This window comes from Carassius auratus, chromosome 41 (genome assembly GCF_003368295.1).
Source record: "Carassius auratus strain Wakin chromosome 41, ASM336829v1, whole genome shotgun sequence".
NCBI classification, from domain to species: Eukaryota; Metazoa; Chordata; class Actinopteri; order Cypriniformes; family Cyprinidae; genus Carassius; species Carassius auratus.
This window is the reverse complement of record NC_039283.1, coordinates 5,792,911-5,807,689: the sequence shown is the minus strand read 5'-3', so window position 1 is coordinate 5,807,689 and position 14,779 is coordinate 5,792,911. Positions and strand designations below refer to the sequence as shown.

General features: G+C 36.1%; 1 protein-coding gene across 2 annotated transcripts in view; it reads left to right on the top strand.

Annotated features, from left to right (window-relative positions):
- LOC113059907 (DEP domain-containing mTOR-interacting protein-like) overlaps positions 1-14,779 on the top strand; it is a 31,615-nt gene that overhangs the window by 670 nt on the left and 16,166 nt on the right. The window contains exons 2-5 of one of the 2 annotated variants that reach the window (XM_026228580.1): positions 73-172; positions 3,607-3,785; positions 4,944-5,067; positions 11,718-11,896. In XM_026228580.1, coding sequence (XP_026084365.1) covers positions 87-172; positions 3,607-3,785; positions 4,944-5,067; positions 11,718-11,896 — 568 coding nt within the window. In that variant the 5' untranslated portion in view covers positions 73-86. Of the gene's footprint in view, positions 1-41; positions 173-3,606; positions 3,786-4,943; positions 5,068-11,717; positions 11,897-14,779 lie in introns of those variants that run through there. The other variant, XM_026228578.1, reaches the window with a different exon arrangement.

Here is a 14,779-nt window from a genome sequence, read left to right as displayed (position 1 = left end):
TTATTTCGCAAACAGCGCTTTTCTCTTCCAAATGCTTATTTGTCACATTTGCGTGTATGATTTTATATTCAGCTTCGCTGTCAGAGATGGAGGGCATCGGGAACACCATGCAGAAGAAAGCTGCTGAGCTGGAGCGCATGGCCGAAGTCCTCGTTACAGGAGAACAGTTACGGTAGGTGCGGCTTGACACCTCAATTTCACCGACGCGACGCGTCAAAACCAGAAGATTCAAGATTCAATATTTTTATTCGTCACATACAAAATTATATATAGCACATATAACCAGCAGTGAAATGTTAGTCAGGTCCGCTCCATGGACAGTGCAATTATTAAAGAAAACAACACAGATGAAAATATACATAAATATATCTATGTAAGAATGAAATAAAAGTAAACAATAAAAATATAAGAATAAAATATAAAAAATATATATTGTAGAATTAAATATAGAACCCAAAATAATGTGCATGAATGTAAACTGTAGTCTTAAATATTAAGATGTACAGAGATGTACAATGTGCATATATGCATTTTACTGTATTCTTAAATATTAAGATACACAGGAATGTACAAGGAGCAAATGTGCAAACAGGGTGACACTGTAGTGTGTCAATTTGAGGTAGTGAATAAAGTGAAAATGATAAAGTGAACATTAAGTGGGGGCATGAGGATGTTAGGAAGCGGGTTTAGAGTTTAAGAGCCTGATGGCCCTTATTGTGTGAACGAAACCATTTAAATGAATGAAGCTGCAAGCGTGTGACGTCACTGGTTTCTCCCATCCCGTCGTTACCAGTCGATATCTTTAAATGTGGCACTATATATATATATATATATATATATATATATATATATATATATATATATATATATATATATATATATATATACATATATATACACTGATTTGCACAGATACATCATTTACAAAAACACTGCAATATTCCATTCAAAAATAATAGTTCATATTGTCATGACTAATAATGTCAGACTTTTTCCCCAGTGATGTTTGGGAGGCTTATCCGGTCATTTAAGTGTTTTTTCCAGAAATGACAATTCAATATTTTGAAGAATGTTGGTAGCCAAACAGTTGCCGGTAGCCATTGACTTCCATAGTCTGGAAAAAATAAAAATACTGTTGAAGTCAGTGGCTACCAACAACTGTTAGAAAAGTGTTTTTCTTTATCTTTTCTTTTTAAAGTCTTGGTTTACACTTACATTCATAAGGTACACAAAAGACACCCTAAGAATGGAATGTCCTCTATGAATCTGCTGGAGAGAGTCTTCTATCACACTGAAAAATACAATTGTTTGCAGTTGATCACAACCGTGAGTTTTCATGCATAATATAACTGACTGGTGAACATTGGTCGGACCTCTGCACTTTTCCAGACAGCTGCTCTGTTTGCGGTGAACTGTGAAGTGAAAGTGAATGAAGCAGAAAGGTGTTTAGTCCATACATCTGATTAATGATTGCTGAATCCCAGTACATGACACAGAAGTTTTTTTCAGCATTACAATATCTAGCAACTTATTATTTAAACCTCATCTACAAGCAGTTTCATTTCACAGGATTTCACCTTCAGTGTCCTGAATGTGCTTTAGTTTCAGGTGCGTATTATAATAATAATAATAATGATGATGATGTTAAGGGACCTCTAACAGACCCCCTGAAGGTAAAGACATCATTTGGTGGATGAGAGAAAGATTTTATTTCCTAGTTGTGTGGGAATATCAGATTCATAGGACTGGTTCTTTTGTTGTAGGTCACAGTGAACCAGTTTTGTCTGCTCATTGCTGGTATCACTTTGCTCTGTACACTGACTCAGGTTTGTATAATCAGTATTACAATCAGCAGGCCCACATTTTACTCAGCTCAAGTGTACCTGATTCAGATGTTGGGCTGTCAGGTTAACTCTATCTTATCTAGATCTGCTGTTGGTAGTCAAAACAGAATTTAGTTCAGTTTGCTGACAGGCAAACACTGTATTGCTGTTTGTTTTAGTTTGATTGAGTTCTCTAGTTTCAGTTTATTTAGTATTCCGTTTTAGTATTTTAGTGCTACTAAAATACAAAAATTGCTAATTAATTTCTCAACAGTCCTGTGTTGTTATGGCATTTTCATTTTTAATTCAGATGGGGTGTAAAGGCCCTGTTACATAAAAAATGATATACATGAAGATAACGATAGCAATAACTTCATCAGTGTCCCTGCCAACACACATTATTGTTCTGTTTATTATAAGTGCATGATGCAGTCTTCTTGTCTGATGCTTTATATGCTTGAGGTCTTTAAAGCAGGATAGATTTGGAAACAGTTACGGGGTGTGTAACCTTTGCCAGCAAACTTTGAGAACTTTTTATGGTTAACTGTAGTTTCTGTTCTTGTGGTGATGAACGAATTAAAATAGCTCTTAAAGGGACAGTTCACCACAAATGACAGTTATGTCATTATTTACTCAACCAAATGTTGTTCCAAAGCTCTATGACTTTCTTTTTTGTTCAGAACACCAAAGAAGATATTTTGAACTGTTTTTGTCTATATAATGCAGGTCATTGGGGTTGAGAACATTCCAGATTCCTTTGACTTCCATTGTAGAAGAAAGAAAGGCTGGTTTTAAATGACATGAGGGTAAAAAAATTACAAAAAAGGTTTGGCATGGTCATCATAAATTCCTTGAAAGGGACATATGATGTTGCTAAAAAGAACATTATTTTGTTTATTTTGTGCAATGAAATGTGTTTCTGCGGTTTAAGGTAAAAGAAAAAAACCCACATTATTTTCCACATACTGTACATTATTGTTTCTCTTCAATGCTCCGCATTTTTAAAACCTGTTGTTTTTTACATAGCTCATCAGTCTGAAAGAACGAGGTGTGCTCTGATTGGCCAATTATCCACTGCGTTGTGATTGGCCAAATGCCTCAAGTGGGTGACTGAAATGTTTTGCCCCTTACTATACTGTAATGCGTGTCCCGGTCAGAACACCGGCAGGACAAGGCAATTACAATAAATCCCATTACAAACGAGGCATTTGTTGCATTCAGTGGGGACATAATTACGGATTATAATACATACCAGCACGCAGTGAAAATTACATGTATATGACAGTGGGCAAATGCATAAAATGCAGCATAATTTGAAATCACAAGTCAAAAGTTTAAAGCATTTAATTCACACGGACTGGACATCAAATAATTAGACAAATCCAGTCCAATTATGATATTGACCCAAGACATAATAGACAAAAGCCACATGTTGGAACCTGAATTTTGACAAAACTCAAGGCTAGTTTAAACACATCACACATTAGGTGACAGGAATATGAATCTCCAGGTCATAATTGTCTCATTCTATGTCATTTGTCTGTTTTTGTATCTGTTCTACTTTTTAAGACAAATCAGAAAGTTATTTTAGGCTGAATATTCATGGATTGACCTAGGAAAGATATAGCCATGTAAATGTAGGTATGGAGGTCAGTTTTAAAAAGTGTGTCATGAAGTTACGGGTTTTGTATTGCTTGTTATTCAATGCTGGTTTCTGAATGGAGAATTCACACCAAAAAGGTGGAAAGATGGCTGTTGATCTGATTTATTTCCTCTTTTCCAGGCTACGGCTCCATGAGGCTAAGTTGATCAAAGACAGGAGGCATCATCTCCGCACCTACCCAAACTGCTTCGTAGCCAAGGAGATCATTGATTGGCTAATTGAGCACAAAGAAGCATCTGACAGAGAGACTGCCATCACGATCATGCAGAAACTTCTTGACCAGAGCATCCTTCACCATGGTGGGTTTGTCCACCACATGCTGTACTTGAATTCCTATATTTGTATTCCACTATATTAAAGGGATTGTTCACCCAAAATTAAACATTCTGTCATTATTTACTCATGTCATTCCATTGTCCTGATTACCGTTTTCTATGTAAGCCCGTTTGAGCTACCAAATAAAAAATAAAACAAGGTTATTGCAACTTTTGAGTATTTTGCAGTTCTGACTTTATAACACCCAATTGCGAATTATTAATTCAGAATTGTGAGATATGACCACGCAATTTCGAGTAATAAAGTAAAAAATGCGAGGTATAAAGTCAAAATTGCGAGTTATAAAATCAAAATTGCGAATTATAAAGTCAGAATTGTGAGATATAAACTCGCAATTCTAAGTTTTTTCTCACAACTGCAAGTTTATATCTCGCAATTATGACTTTCTTTTTTTCCCTCACAATTCTGAGATCATATCTCGCTTTATAACTAGCGAATGCGAGTTTATATCACACAATTTTTGTAACTCTGAGGGAAAAAAGTCAGAATTGCGAGTTTTTATCACACAGTTCTGTGAAAAAAAGTCAGAACTGTAAGATAAAAAAAGTCGCAATTGCCTGGTTTTATTTTTTATTTAGTGGCAGAAATGGGCTTCCATAGTTTTCTATATAATGAATGTGAATGGGGACTGAGGCTGTCGAACTCCAAAAAAAAAAAAAAAAACTTAATAAAGATATCATAATAGTGGTCCATTAGAATTGTGCACTGTATTACAAGTGCTCTGAAGCCATTCAATAGCTACAGCATGTTGATGAACAGATTTAAGTAATTCTATCTACATAAGTTGGTTTCAATGTAGGAAGGCCAATGAATAACAGCCTAAAGGCAGTAGACAGTATCACAGTATTCACAGTGAGAATTTATCATATTTTTAGGGTGATATTTTCTTTTCTTTTTCTTTTAGAGCCTATAGAGGCCAAGTCCCCATTCACATTCATTATATGGAAAAGAGCATCAAGGATAAATGGCAACAGAGTTAGAAAGCATGATCTCTGTTACATTGTCTGTGAAATTTAAACCATTGCTTGTAGCATTGTCTTCCTTTGTATTGTTTACTTTTTATCTAGCACTTACCTTGATAGCACTTAACAAACCTGTTTTGAATCTGTTTGTCCTCACAGTTTGTGACGAGCACAAGGAGTTCAAAGATATGAAGCTGTTCTACCGTTTCAGGAAGGACGACGGAACTTTTCCATTGGACAGCGGAGCCAAAGTTTTTATGAGAGGCCAACGGATATATGAGAAGTAAGAACTTTCATGCATTATTACAATTCAGAGAGAATATTGAATTATTAATAGTTTACCAGTTTATTTGATTTCCATTTTTTAAACATTAGCATTATTATGTTTTCCTCTTCTTCTTATTCATTATTGAGGTAGAGGTTGTTAAAGACCATGCAAGGTAGTTTTCTTTCTACTATTCCTCTCTAGGATGTGATTGTGATTACAGTCCAACCTTTGGATTATTTGTTGTTCATGTGTGACACAGGTCTGTACATATTGAATTTGAACATTTGGAGTCTGTCCGGTAAATGAACAGTGTCCATAGAAACAGATTTCAAGCAGATCAAGCATGCTGTGTTCCAGCTGGTTACATTGAGAAGTAGCTGCTTTACCTGCAAGTTGTTGCCTTGATGATGGAGCTCAGCACAAAACCACACTCTATATATTTACTCTAAAGAGAGAAAATGTTTATTTTATTATTAATTTTTTTTAAATACATTTTAATATTTTTTTAGCATGTTTGGTTAAACAGTTTTCATTTAGAAATTCCAATTCAGTTTCACAAATGGTTACAAAAAGGCTAAGTAACATTTAATTAAACATGATGTTTTGACATAGAAGAACTTAAATTGTATGTTCATGTAACACATACTCCAATAATCTTTTTGTTTTTTTTACAACCTCAAATGTTTTTTTTCACAGGGTGCTGTTATCCACTATTGAACATGACTCTACAGTAAAACAATATTTTTTTTAAATTATGATTATTAAGAAAGTAGCACATATACAATAAGTGATCTAGTAATTTTTTTAATTAAATTAATTTAGTCATTAGTCATTAACATATTTAAAGGGGTCCTGTTATGCTCTTTTAAAAGTCTAGATTTTGTTTTGGGGGTGTACTATGACAGGCCGTCATGTTAGGTTGTTCGAAAAACAGTATTTTTCACATATTTTACATTATTACAACTCTCTTCCCAGTCTGGAATGAAGGGCTCGAATAGTTAATGTATCAAATGAAGGCCCGCCTTCTGAAATACGAAATGTGCAGTGATTGGTTCCACTTGGTGCCTGGTCTGGAAATGTTGGGAAATATTGCGTAAAAATTTAAACCCAGATGATTGTAACAACTCTAAGTTCGGATGCATTGGGAAAGCTATCGTGTCTCCAACTTAGTGATAAAACTCATTGCCTTCTCTAGTGCAGCTCAACCAAGTCTCATCCCAACAAATCCCGGAAAATATGTGTTGTAGTCCAAACGAGTTGTTCGTTGTAGTTTTTGAAAAGTGATTTCTGTTAAATAAAATATCTCCTTTTGAAGTGGACTTTGAGCTTTGTAACTTTGCAGATCTTTTTAATGCTCAAACAGCAACATTACAGCTAAAGCATAATATGACCCCTTTAAGTAATGAGTAATTCTCCAAGGATGATGTTCCTAAAATGTTTATATGATCACTTTGCTTGTATAAAGTTATGACAGACCAAAATCATCACTGCTGCAAAGTTGCATTTTTTCCAGTTACCAAATATGTTAATGTACAGCATGCCATGTTCACACAGCAGCAGAAACAGGTCGTCAGTCCTGTATTTGAGTCCTTAACATGGTAACGCTCACACAATACAGTTATTTACAGGGGTGAAAACTGTATTCTATGACCGAACTAACACCCGTCTATTTTTAGGACTGAAAATTGCATTCTCAGAATCTAGCTGCAGTACAGTGCAAGAGAGCTACTCTTCTGTGGTTTCTCTCTGGGTAATCTACAGCGATGGAGAAATAAGCAGTGCAGCATCTGAAGGTTTTAGATCCAGTCACTGATTTCCACTGGAGCAGTTTCCATCAGTTTTGTGTTCTGTGCATGACTCAAATTCAGTGTCATGCGTGAGATGCAGAGAAGGAAATTGCATATAGGCGGGCTTGACTCTCATTGCACATTCATACAGATAGTATTCTTTACTTTACAGTAAACTGCTGAATGGTATATTTCGAAACTGTAAAGGAAATGGGGTTGTCAGTCCCTAAAGCTGATGGCGTGAATGCGGCTGTAGTTCATGTATTTATTACTTTAATTTCTGATGCTAAGGCATTTTTAAACCGTGTCGGAGATGTTAGCATGTCTCTAATAATATCGGTCACAAACATGATCACATGATGTAAAGTGTTGTGTCTTATTAACTCAATGTCATGTATTGTGTGCAAATATGCATTTCTCCTCACTCTTAATATTTTTTCCACTGTTAAAGAAACTCTTAAGCCTCTTAAAAGTCCTCGTCATGTACTCCTAACTAATTTTGGACCTTAAGAGCTCTTTTAAGGGTTAAGATGCTTTTTTAATTACTTTTTTCTTTACTAGGATCTTTTCTTAAATTTTAAGTGGAAAAACACTTATTTTTTTCCCAAGAAATTTCTTAGAATTTTGTTTCCAGGAGCAACTCTTAGCACTTAGATTTGTCATGAATACGTATGTGTAAAACTTCTCAGAAACAGTCTTAAGCTTTGACTTAAGTGTCAAAAATTTCTTAGTAAAAAGTAGGACTCTAAGGGTAGGAGCTAAAAGCAACTTTCAGTAAAGTCTAAGACTGATTCTTAAGTGTTGACTGAGGTGACACTTGTGTTGTGAACCACAAAGGACTACAAAGATTGTCAACACAAAATCGCTGATCTCGACCTCTTAATCAGCCAATGGTGAGCCTGCTCATGTTAAGTCACAGTAGCACAACAGCAGTCATTTAATGTAACTACATTAAAATAATCCACACATCCCTTTTGGCCATTGTTGTGTTTGGTGGTGTTAGTGCCACAATATGTAAGGCCCTGCTTACTGTGTTATCACCGGTACATTGCTGCATCTTTCCAATTTCCCAACCCAAAGAAATGTAATTACAACATTTCGGCAGTTAGAGCACTGACTTGTTGAGTGGAAGAGGTTATTACATTTCTCACTTTGTCAGTTACAAAAATAAATAAATAAATCATGACTTTTTGATCTTGACAAGCAAGTTTGTATCAACTCCATATCATCATAAAACTCCAATATGTCATATCTTCGCTGGAAAGTGTTTGTCTCCTCCTCTTTGCTGCCACCCTATTACTCCTAACTAGGTCAGGAGACATCTTCAACTATAAAACTTCATAGAATTTCTCTTAAGGATAGTCTTAAGCTTGGACTTGAGAGCAAAAAAATTATTAGTTACAAGTAGGAGTTATCTAAGAGTAGGATAGTTTTATGAAGAGGCTAAAAGCAACTTTCAGTAAACTGATTCTTAAGAGCTGACTTAAGTGTTGTAAATTAATGACTCAGTCTTTGAATCAGCCAATAGGGAGTCTGCAAGCTTCCAGTACACAGAGACAACAACAACACACAGAGAAATATATGTGACCCTGGAACACAAAACCAGTCATACGGGTCAATTTTTTTTTAATATTAGTGAATTTTCTGAATTAATAAGCTTTCCATTGATGCATGGTTTGTTAGGATTGGACAATATCTGGCCGAGATACAAGGAGGATACATCTAAGGTTGAAAAAAAAAATGGCCTGATTGTACAAGACTGTGCCCATTTCTGTAGGAATCCTCTTTGGACTGACTAATGTCTGAGGTTTTCTGTAAACCATGGCTTATCATTGTTGAATGTTAAATAAGTCCTGGTAGTAATGCATGTATCCTCACAGAAACTAATATAGGATGTTACAGTCTCTGTGAGTTCATCCAGGGGTGCGTTTCCCAAAACCATAGGGTGCGTTTCCCAAAACCATAGTTGCTAACTAAGTTAGCAACTTTGTTGGTGGCAATGCAATTTCCCATTGCCAACCAACTTAGTTGGTAACAGGTTAGCAACTATGGTTTTGGGAAACGCACCCCAGATTGGTGGTAGCAGCTTCAAAATCAGTCCAGTCAGTGGAGTTGAAACAGGCTTGTAAAACCCTCTCTGTTTCATTGGTCCATCTCTTTATAGTCTTTACTACATGTTTAGCAGATATACGTTTTTGCCTGTAGGTTGGTATAAGATGAACCTGGCAGTGATCAGAGAGCCCCAAAGCTGTCAATGGGACAGAGTGATATGAATATTTTATTGGGGTGTAACAGTGATCCAGTATATTATTGTCTCTGGTGGGACATGTAACATGTTGTCTTTATTAAAGAGTTAGTTCACCCAAAAACTAAAGTTAGACTAAAATTGGTGTCTTGCCTGAAGCCTCTTCCTGGACAGTACCTGTTTTAATTGAGCTGCTGTTCACGTTGTGTTCTTCTTTAAGGGGTAAGAAGCCAGCGTTCTAAAGGGTATCTTGAGTCACCCATCAGGGGTGAAAATAATTTTGTTCAAATAACCCAGTGAGGCCACTCTCAAGAAGAACCTGAGAATAATGTATTGACCCTGGCCATTTTGGCACAAGATCCAGGATCTTGTAAGCATCATCAAACACAACTTGAACATTGATGCTGTGGAAACATTTTCTGTAAATGTACGCATCCTCATTTATTGTTGGAGAAATTATGCAAATGTGAGCGATCCAACAACTCCGGGGAAGCCTGCAATTCTCATAAAAGCTTCTTGCTTTTGCCGTAAAGTTTGAAGGTCAGTTGGGAAGTAAATGAACTGCCTTACTATGCTTGTTTTATCAACTCCCTGTCATCATATAATTCCAACAAATTCTTTCATTCTTGGAAAGTGCATGGTCTTCTCCTCTGCACTGGCATATTGTAATCCTTACTAGGTTAGGAGACCTCGCCAGTACTCTTAAATAATTTAGGAGCAAAGACCTAGTCTTAACACTTAGGAAGCTTTATGAATCACACTTAATCTTTAGTCCAAGTATCGGAGTATAATTACGTCATTCTTAGAATTTTGACACCTTTATACATACTGCCCCAGGTCTTCAGTTCAGATTCATGTCTTAAATTAACTTTACAATGGATCCAACATAAGGCAAGTACTTTTGGGTTGTATGCAGTGAAATGCTGAAGTAGTGAACTGTTGAAGCAAGGTTATTCTGAGCCATGAATGCTTTACCCATCTTGCAATAGCAGCGTGTGCTTGCTCCCCATTTATGAGAAGAATGAACTTGAGGTAGCAGCATGTTGTCTCTCTGTCCTGCTGCACTATATACGTTCCTCTGTGGGCCGTCCTGCTCTTGCATAACAGGAAGATGAAGTCCAGCCAGAGACATCTGTCACACAAACCACCAATGTGCGTTTATGTAATCGCCATGAACACATTTGTGCTTGTGGTCACTATTAGTAGACTTTGCTCTTAGAGAAGCTTGTTTAGTTTGCCTCTCATTAGTGCTGATGAGCTCGGTTTGCTGATGGAGCATAAATATAAAATGTTTTTGGGAGTATATGGAGTAATATTATGGGTCAAGACCTTCATACGAAAATGGCCAGGAATGTTTTGCAATCCATTTCTAAGCAACAGTGATCGACCTTTGTCAACTAACCTGATATTTTTGATGCCTTCCAAGATTGTTTGCTAGTGTTCTCAGTATCTCTATTCTGTGGGCTTGGGTTACTAAAACGTAATGTAATGCCAAATATAAAAAAGGCGTATGGCCCCTTAAATAGCTTCAAGAACTTCCTGCTTCTATGTTTATTCAGATTGTTCCCTTTTGTCCTAATGGAGGTCTTATGTTGTAATAGATGCTGATCTGGATCTCTTTACTTCTAGACGTCCACCTAGAATTCCACTACTGTAGAAATGCATGCAGAAAACAAAACAAAGATTGTCTGTACTTACTGTTTTTATAGAAGGGTTAGTAGTGCTTGAAGGGAACTCCTGAATATCACATCCACTGTTAAACTATAAGGATTTTTTTCACTTCCACTTCCACTTTAATCATCAGTTCATATTTGAACTAGAATTGCTTCACAAGCGTACTATGCAACCAGATCTTTGTGTTTTTGTTGGTGCAACATACAGGATATGTTTAAAATGGTGACCTGCTAACACAAAAGCTAGACATAAAAAAACGAAGATCAAAAATACGTTAAAGGGCTTGAAACTAGGTCAATGTCACATTTCTTTTCTTGCAAAAGTCAGTCATTAATATATGGTTGCTCAACTGCAAGCAGTTTGAGATCGCAGTTTGCACAAGAATAGACTCAATATGTATATGTCAAACATTTAATACAGAGGCTCATATTGCTGTCCCAGTATGTTGACTGATAGTTAGTCATTTGTGCCCTTGTTTGGCTCATTGGGATGTTTGCTAAGCTGTTTCAGATGTAACATACTCTTTTTCTTGAAGATATTGACCTGAATGGCCTGCAAATCTAATATCAGCTGTGCATATGCTTGTATTATAAACAATCAGTTCTTAAATTGTGGAAGAGTCATCACATTTTCTCTGAATACTTGTATCTATCATGGCAATCTTTATTTAGCTATGGTAGTGTGGTGACAGCTAAACAGCGTGCCTTTGTCAGTGGCACGCATGAAAGCATTTGGTTTTGACCCGTCAGCACCTGCCTTTGAATGGCGGAGAATGTTGCATTTCTTGAAATTTCTTCCTGTTGCTCTTCTTTTGTTATTGTATTTAACAGCACTGGTGAACTATGACCTTGTTTAAATGTGGATCTCTTCACGAATCTTGCTGTTTTGTGGTGAATGATCTCTTAATGTTATAAGCAATGAGTTTGACATGTTAATAAGTACACTGTCGCGCTCCACAGGTTGATGAACACAGAAAACACCCTGCTGCAGACGCGTGAAGAGGAGGGTGTGACGTATGAGCGGACGCTGGTGGCCTTCGAGTTTATAGACTGGCTTCTACAGGAAGGTGAAATGCCCTCCAGAGAGGAGGCTGAGCATTTGGGACGCAGACTGCTGGAGCATGGCATCATTCAGCATGGTGAGATCTTTGGCAGAGTCCTGCAGCATACACACATACCTCAATCAAAGTCATGTGGTCTGACCCCTGCAGACCCTCGTGACTGATAGGGCTTGTAAAAAAAATCTGTTAAATTATAATTTTTTTTTACTTTTTGTATTTTTAAAAAAAAGAACAAAAGAATAAATAAATAAAATATTAAAATTAAAACCCTATCAATTCACATATAATTGATTATATAAAAATTAGTGCTGTCAAAATTAGCGCGTTAACGCATTCGATTAATTTGAAATATTTAACGCGTTAAAAAAAAAATAACGCAATTAACGCGGTTGCATTTTTTTTTATTTCCAGTTGTGGCCTATATGTGTTCAACGTGCAAAGAAATATGGTTAAGACCAAGGAAGGACTTTTAGACGGAAAGTTTCAGTATAAAACTCTGCCGGATTACTCTTCAGTCTGCCACAAGAAACATTACTCTTCATTTAGTCTGCCACAAGAAACAGCAACATTAAAATCATGAACTCAAATGTCATTGTTTAAAAAAAAAAAAAAAAACAATGACTGTAACAGTGCGTAAATCAGACCTTTCTGTAACGCTAACGTTAATAAGCTTAAACGAAAAAAACGAAATAATTGTGTAGCGGAGTGTTTTTTGTACACAGTGCCGCGAACTGTCAATCACTCCTGTACGCGTGCATCACTGTCCTCCTCAGCTGCAGCAACTTGCGCTCTCTCTCTTCATCAAGCTTTAAAACAAAAAGGGGACGAAAAGATCATATTGTCTTTGTGCATAGGCTATAGATTAATTAGATAAATGAATATCTAAATTTGTGCCTTGCCGTCTACGGTATTTTTTTAGAACTTAGAAAAAAGATGCTGCAGCCAATGAGCAGCCAGCGGGGGTTGCAGGACGACTCAACCTCCGCAGACAGTTTTTAATGTTTATCAGACAATAAATACTCAAGATTTTGCTTTAGTATAACTCACAACGAGTTTCACACACCTTCTCCGGCCACGATGAGTTGTTGACACTTAACAGTGGGAAAAGCGACACATGCGCTATGCACTTGTATAACTTAAGGGTGAATGGGTAATGTAGTTTCTGCTCTGGGTGGGATGAATTAGGAAGCTTGCATTGTGAAGGGCGCTCTGAAAATCGGCAGTGCAGGTAAAAGATTAAAACCTCTATTAAAACAGATGTCCAAATGAGCGTACCGGCTCACTTAAAGCACTGGCAATGACTATACTTTGGAATTTTTTTGCAGTCCACTTAGAATTCAACATGGAAATCATTTTTGTTTTTTATTGGCATTGATTGTTTTGAAATTCAAATGGTACTTACATGCCTGTGTTTTTATTTCTGTAATAAATATGGCTTTCAAGCCAACAGTTAATTTGGAGGATATTGATGATTTATTGCAGGTATGTTGTTTACATGAGAAAATCTGTGTTACAAGTTAAACAAAAATTCCAATAAACAATCATATTTTGAATTTAAATAGTTTCTTTGTCTTGAGTTTACATTAATTATTTACATTTTACATTTACATATCCAAAAAGTTTCAGTCTTTTAATTGCGATTAATCGCGATTAATCGCGATTAATTTTAAAAAATTGTGCGATTAATTAGTTAATTTTTTTTAATCGATTGACAGCACTAATAAAAATAAATTTTACCTTATGAACGTGTATTAAAAGTGTGATGAAAATATGTTATTACTTTTTAATTGACATTTTTTGTGTTACATTAAATGTAAACCTTTCTTCAAAAAAAGTTTGGAGAGCTAACAAACATTAAATCAAACTTTAATTTGGTCATTTAAATGAAACATAACTATATGTTTAATAATAAGTTAATAGCTTAATGTTAAGTTATGGACCTACTGAACCAAACTAGGGATGGACCGGTTGACCGGCCATAAATCGGAACAGGCCAGTTATTGCTTAAAATATGCGAGTGGCAATCAGCCGGTTTTTGGTCTTTTATCGGGCGATTTTCCGGAAGTGCGCCCACGTGCACAGACTGCATTGTAATCATTCTTGTCATTTGTGTGAAAGTATTTCGAAATCCGTGCGCAAAGTAACGCCAAAATGAATGGGAGTCAATGGGATGCTTACAGCAGGTGGGGGTCCATTAGCTAATGGCTGCGCCCGGGGCTGCTTCAAAGAAATATGAAACCCTGCCCCCTGGACACGGGCAGTCGATCAGCACTGGAAGTGCAGAGCTACACGTCTGAGGCACAGATAACAGGAAGCGGACTGCACAAAATAAGAGTCCCTTTCCAGCGCTCACTGAGGCTGCGCGAGCGTACTGTACCTGTCCGTGCCCTGAACACGTGGAGACAGTGAAAGGATGTTCAGCTCAACTTCTCACGTGTTGGATGAGAAACGAAACGGACTAAACTAAATTTTTTTTTTTTTTTTTTGTAAAGTACAACTTGCATACATGTTTGAAAATCCAGAAGTAAACGTCAGTTCTGTAATATGATGATTATTTTTATTTTACCTTAAAATTACATGAACTTAATTTAATTTTAAAATCACCTGCTGTAGCACACTGAAAACATCTTTCATTCATCAAATAAAAAAAAAATTAGGGTAATGATTCACATCTATATTTTGTAACTTGAGACAATAGTTATTTATTTTTCATTGGCTCAATTAAAAAATATAGATGTGAATCATTAACTTATTTTTTTATTTTTAATTGGATGAATGAAACATTTTGCACCTTTGTTTTGCAACATTATTTGATTTTAACATTTTGGAATAATATTTATATAGCATACTTTTATTTAGTCTCACTGGTAAAGACTTTGTTTTAAATTTAAAACCAAATGTAAAAACTAACATACTGAATGCTGATTAAGAAACCTCTTATTGAATATGTGTTGATTGTGG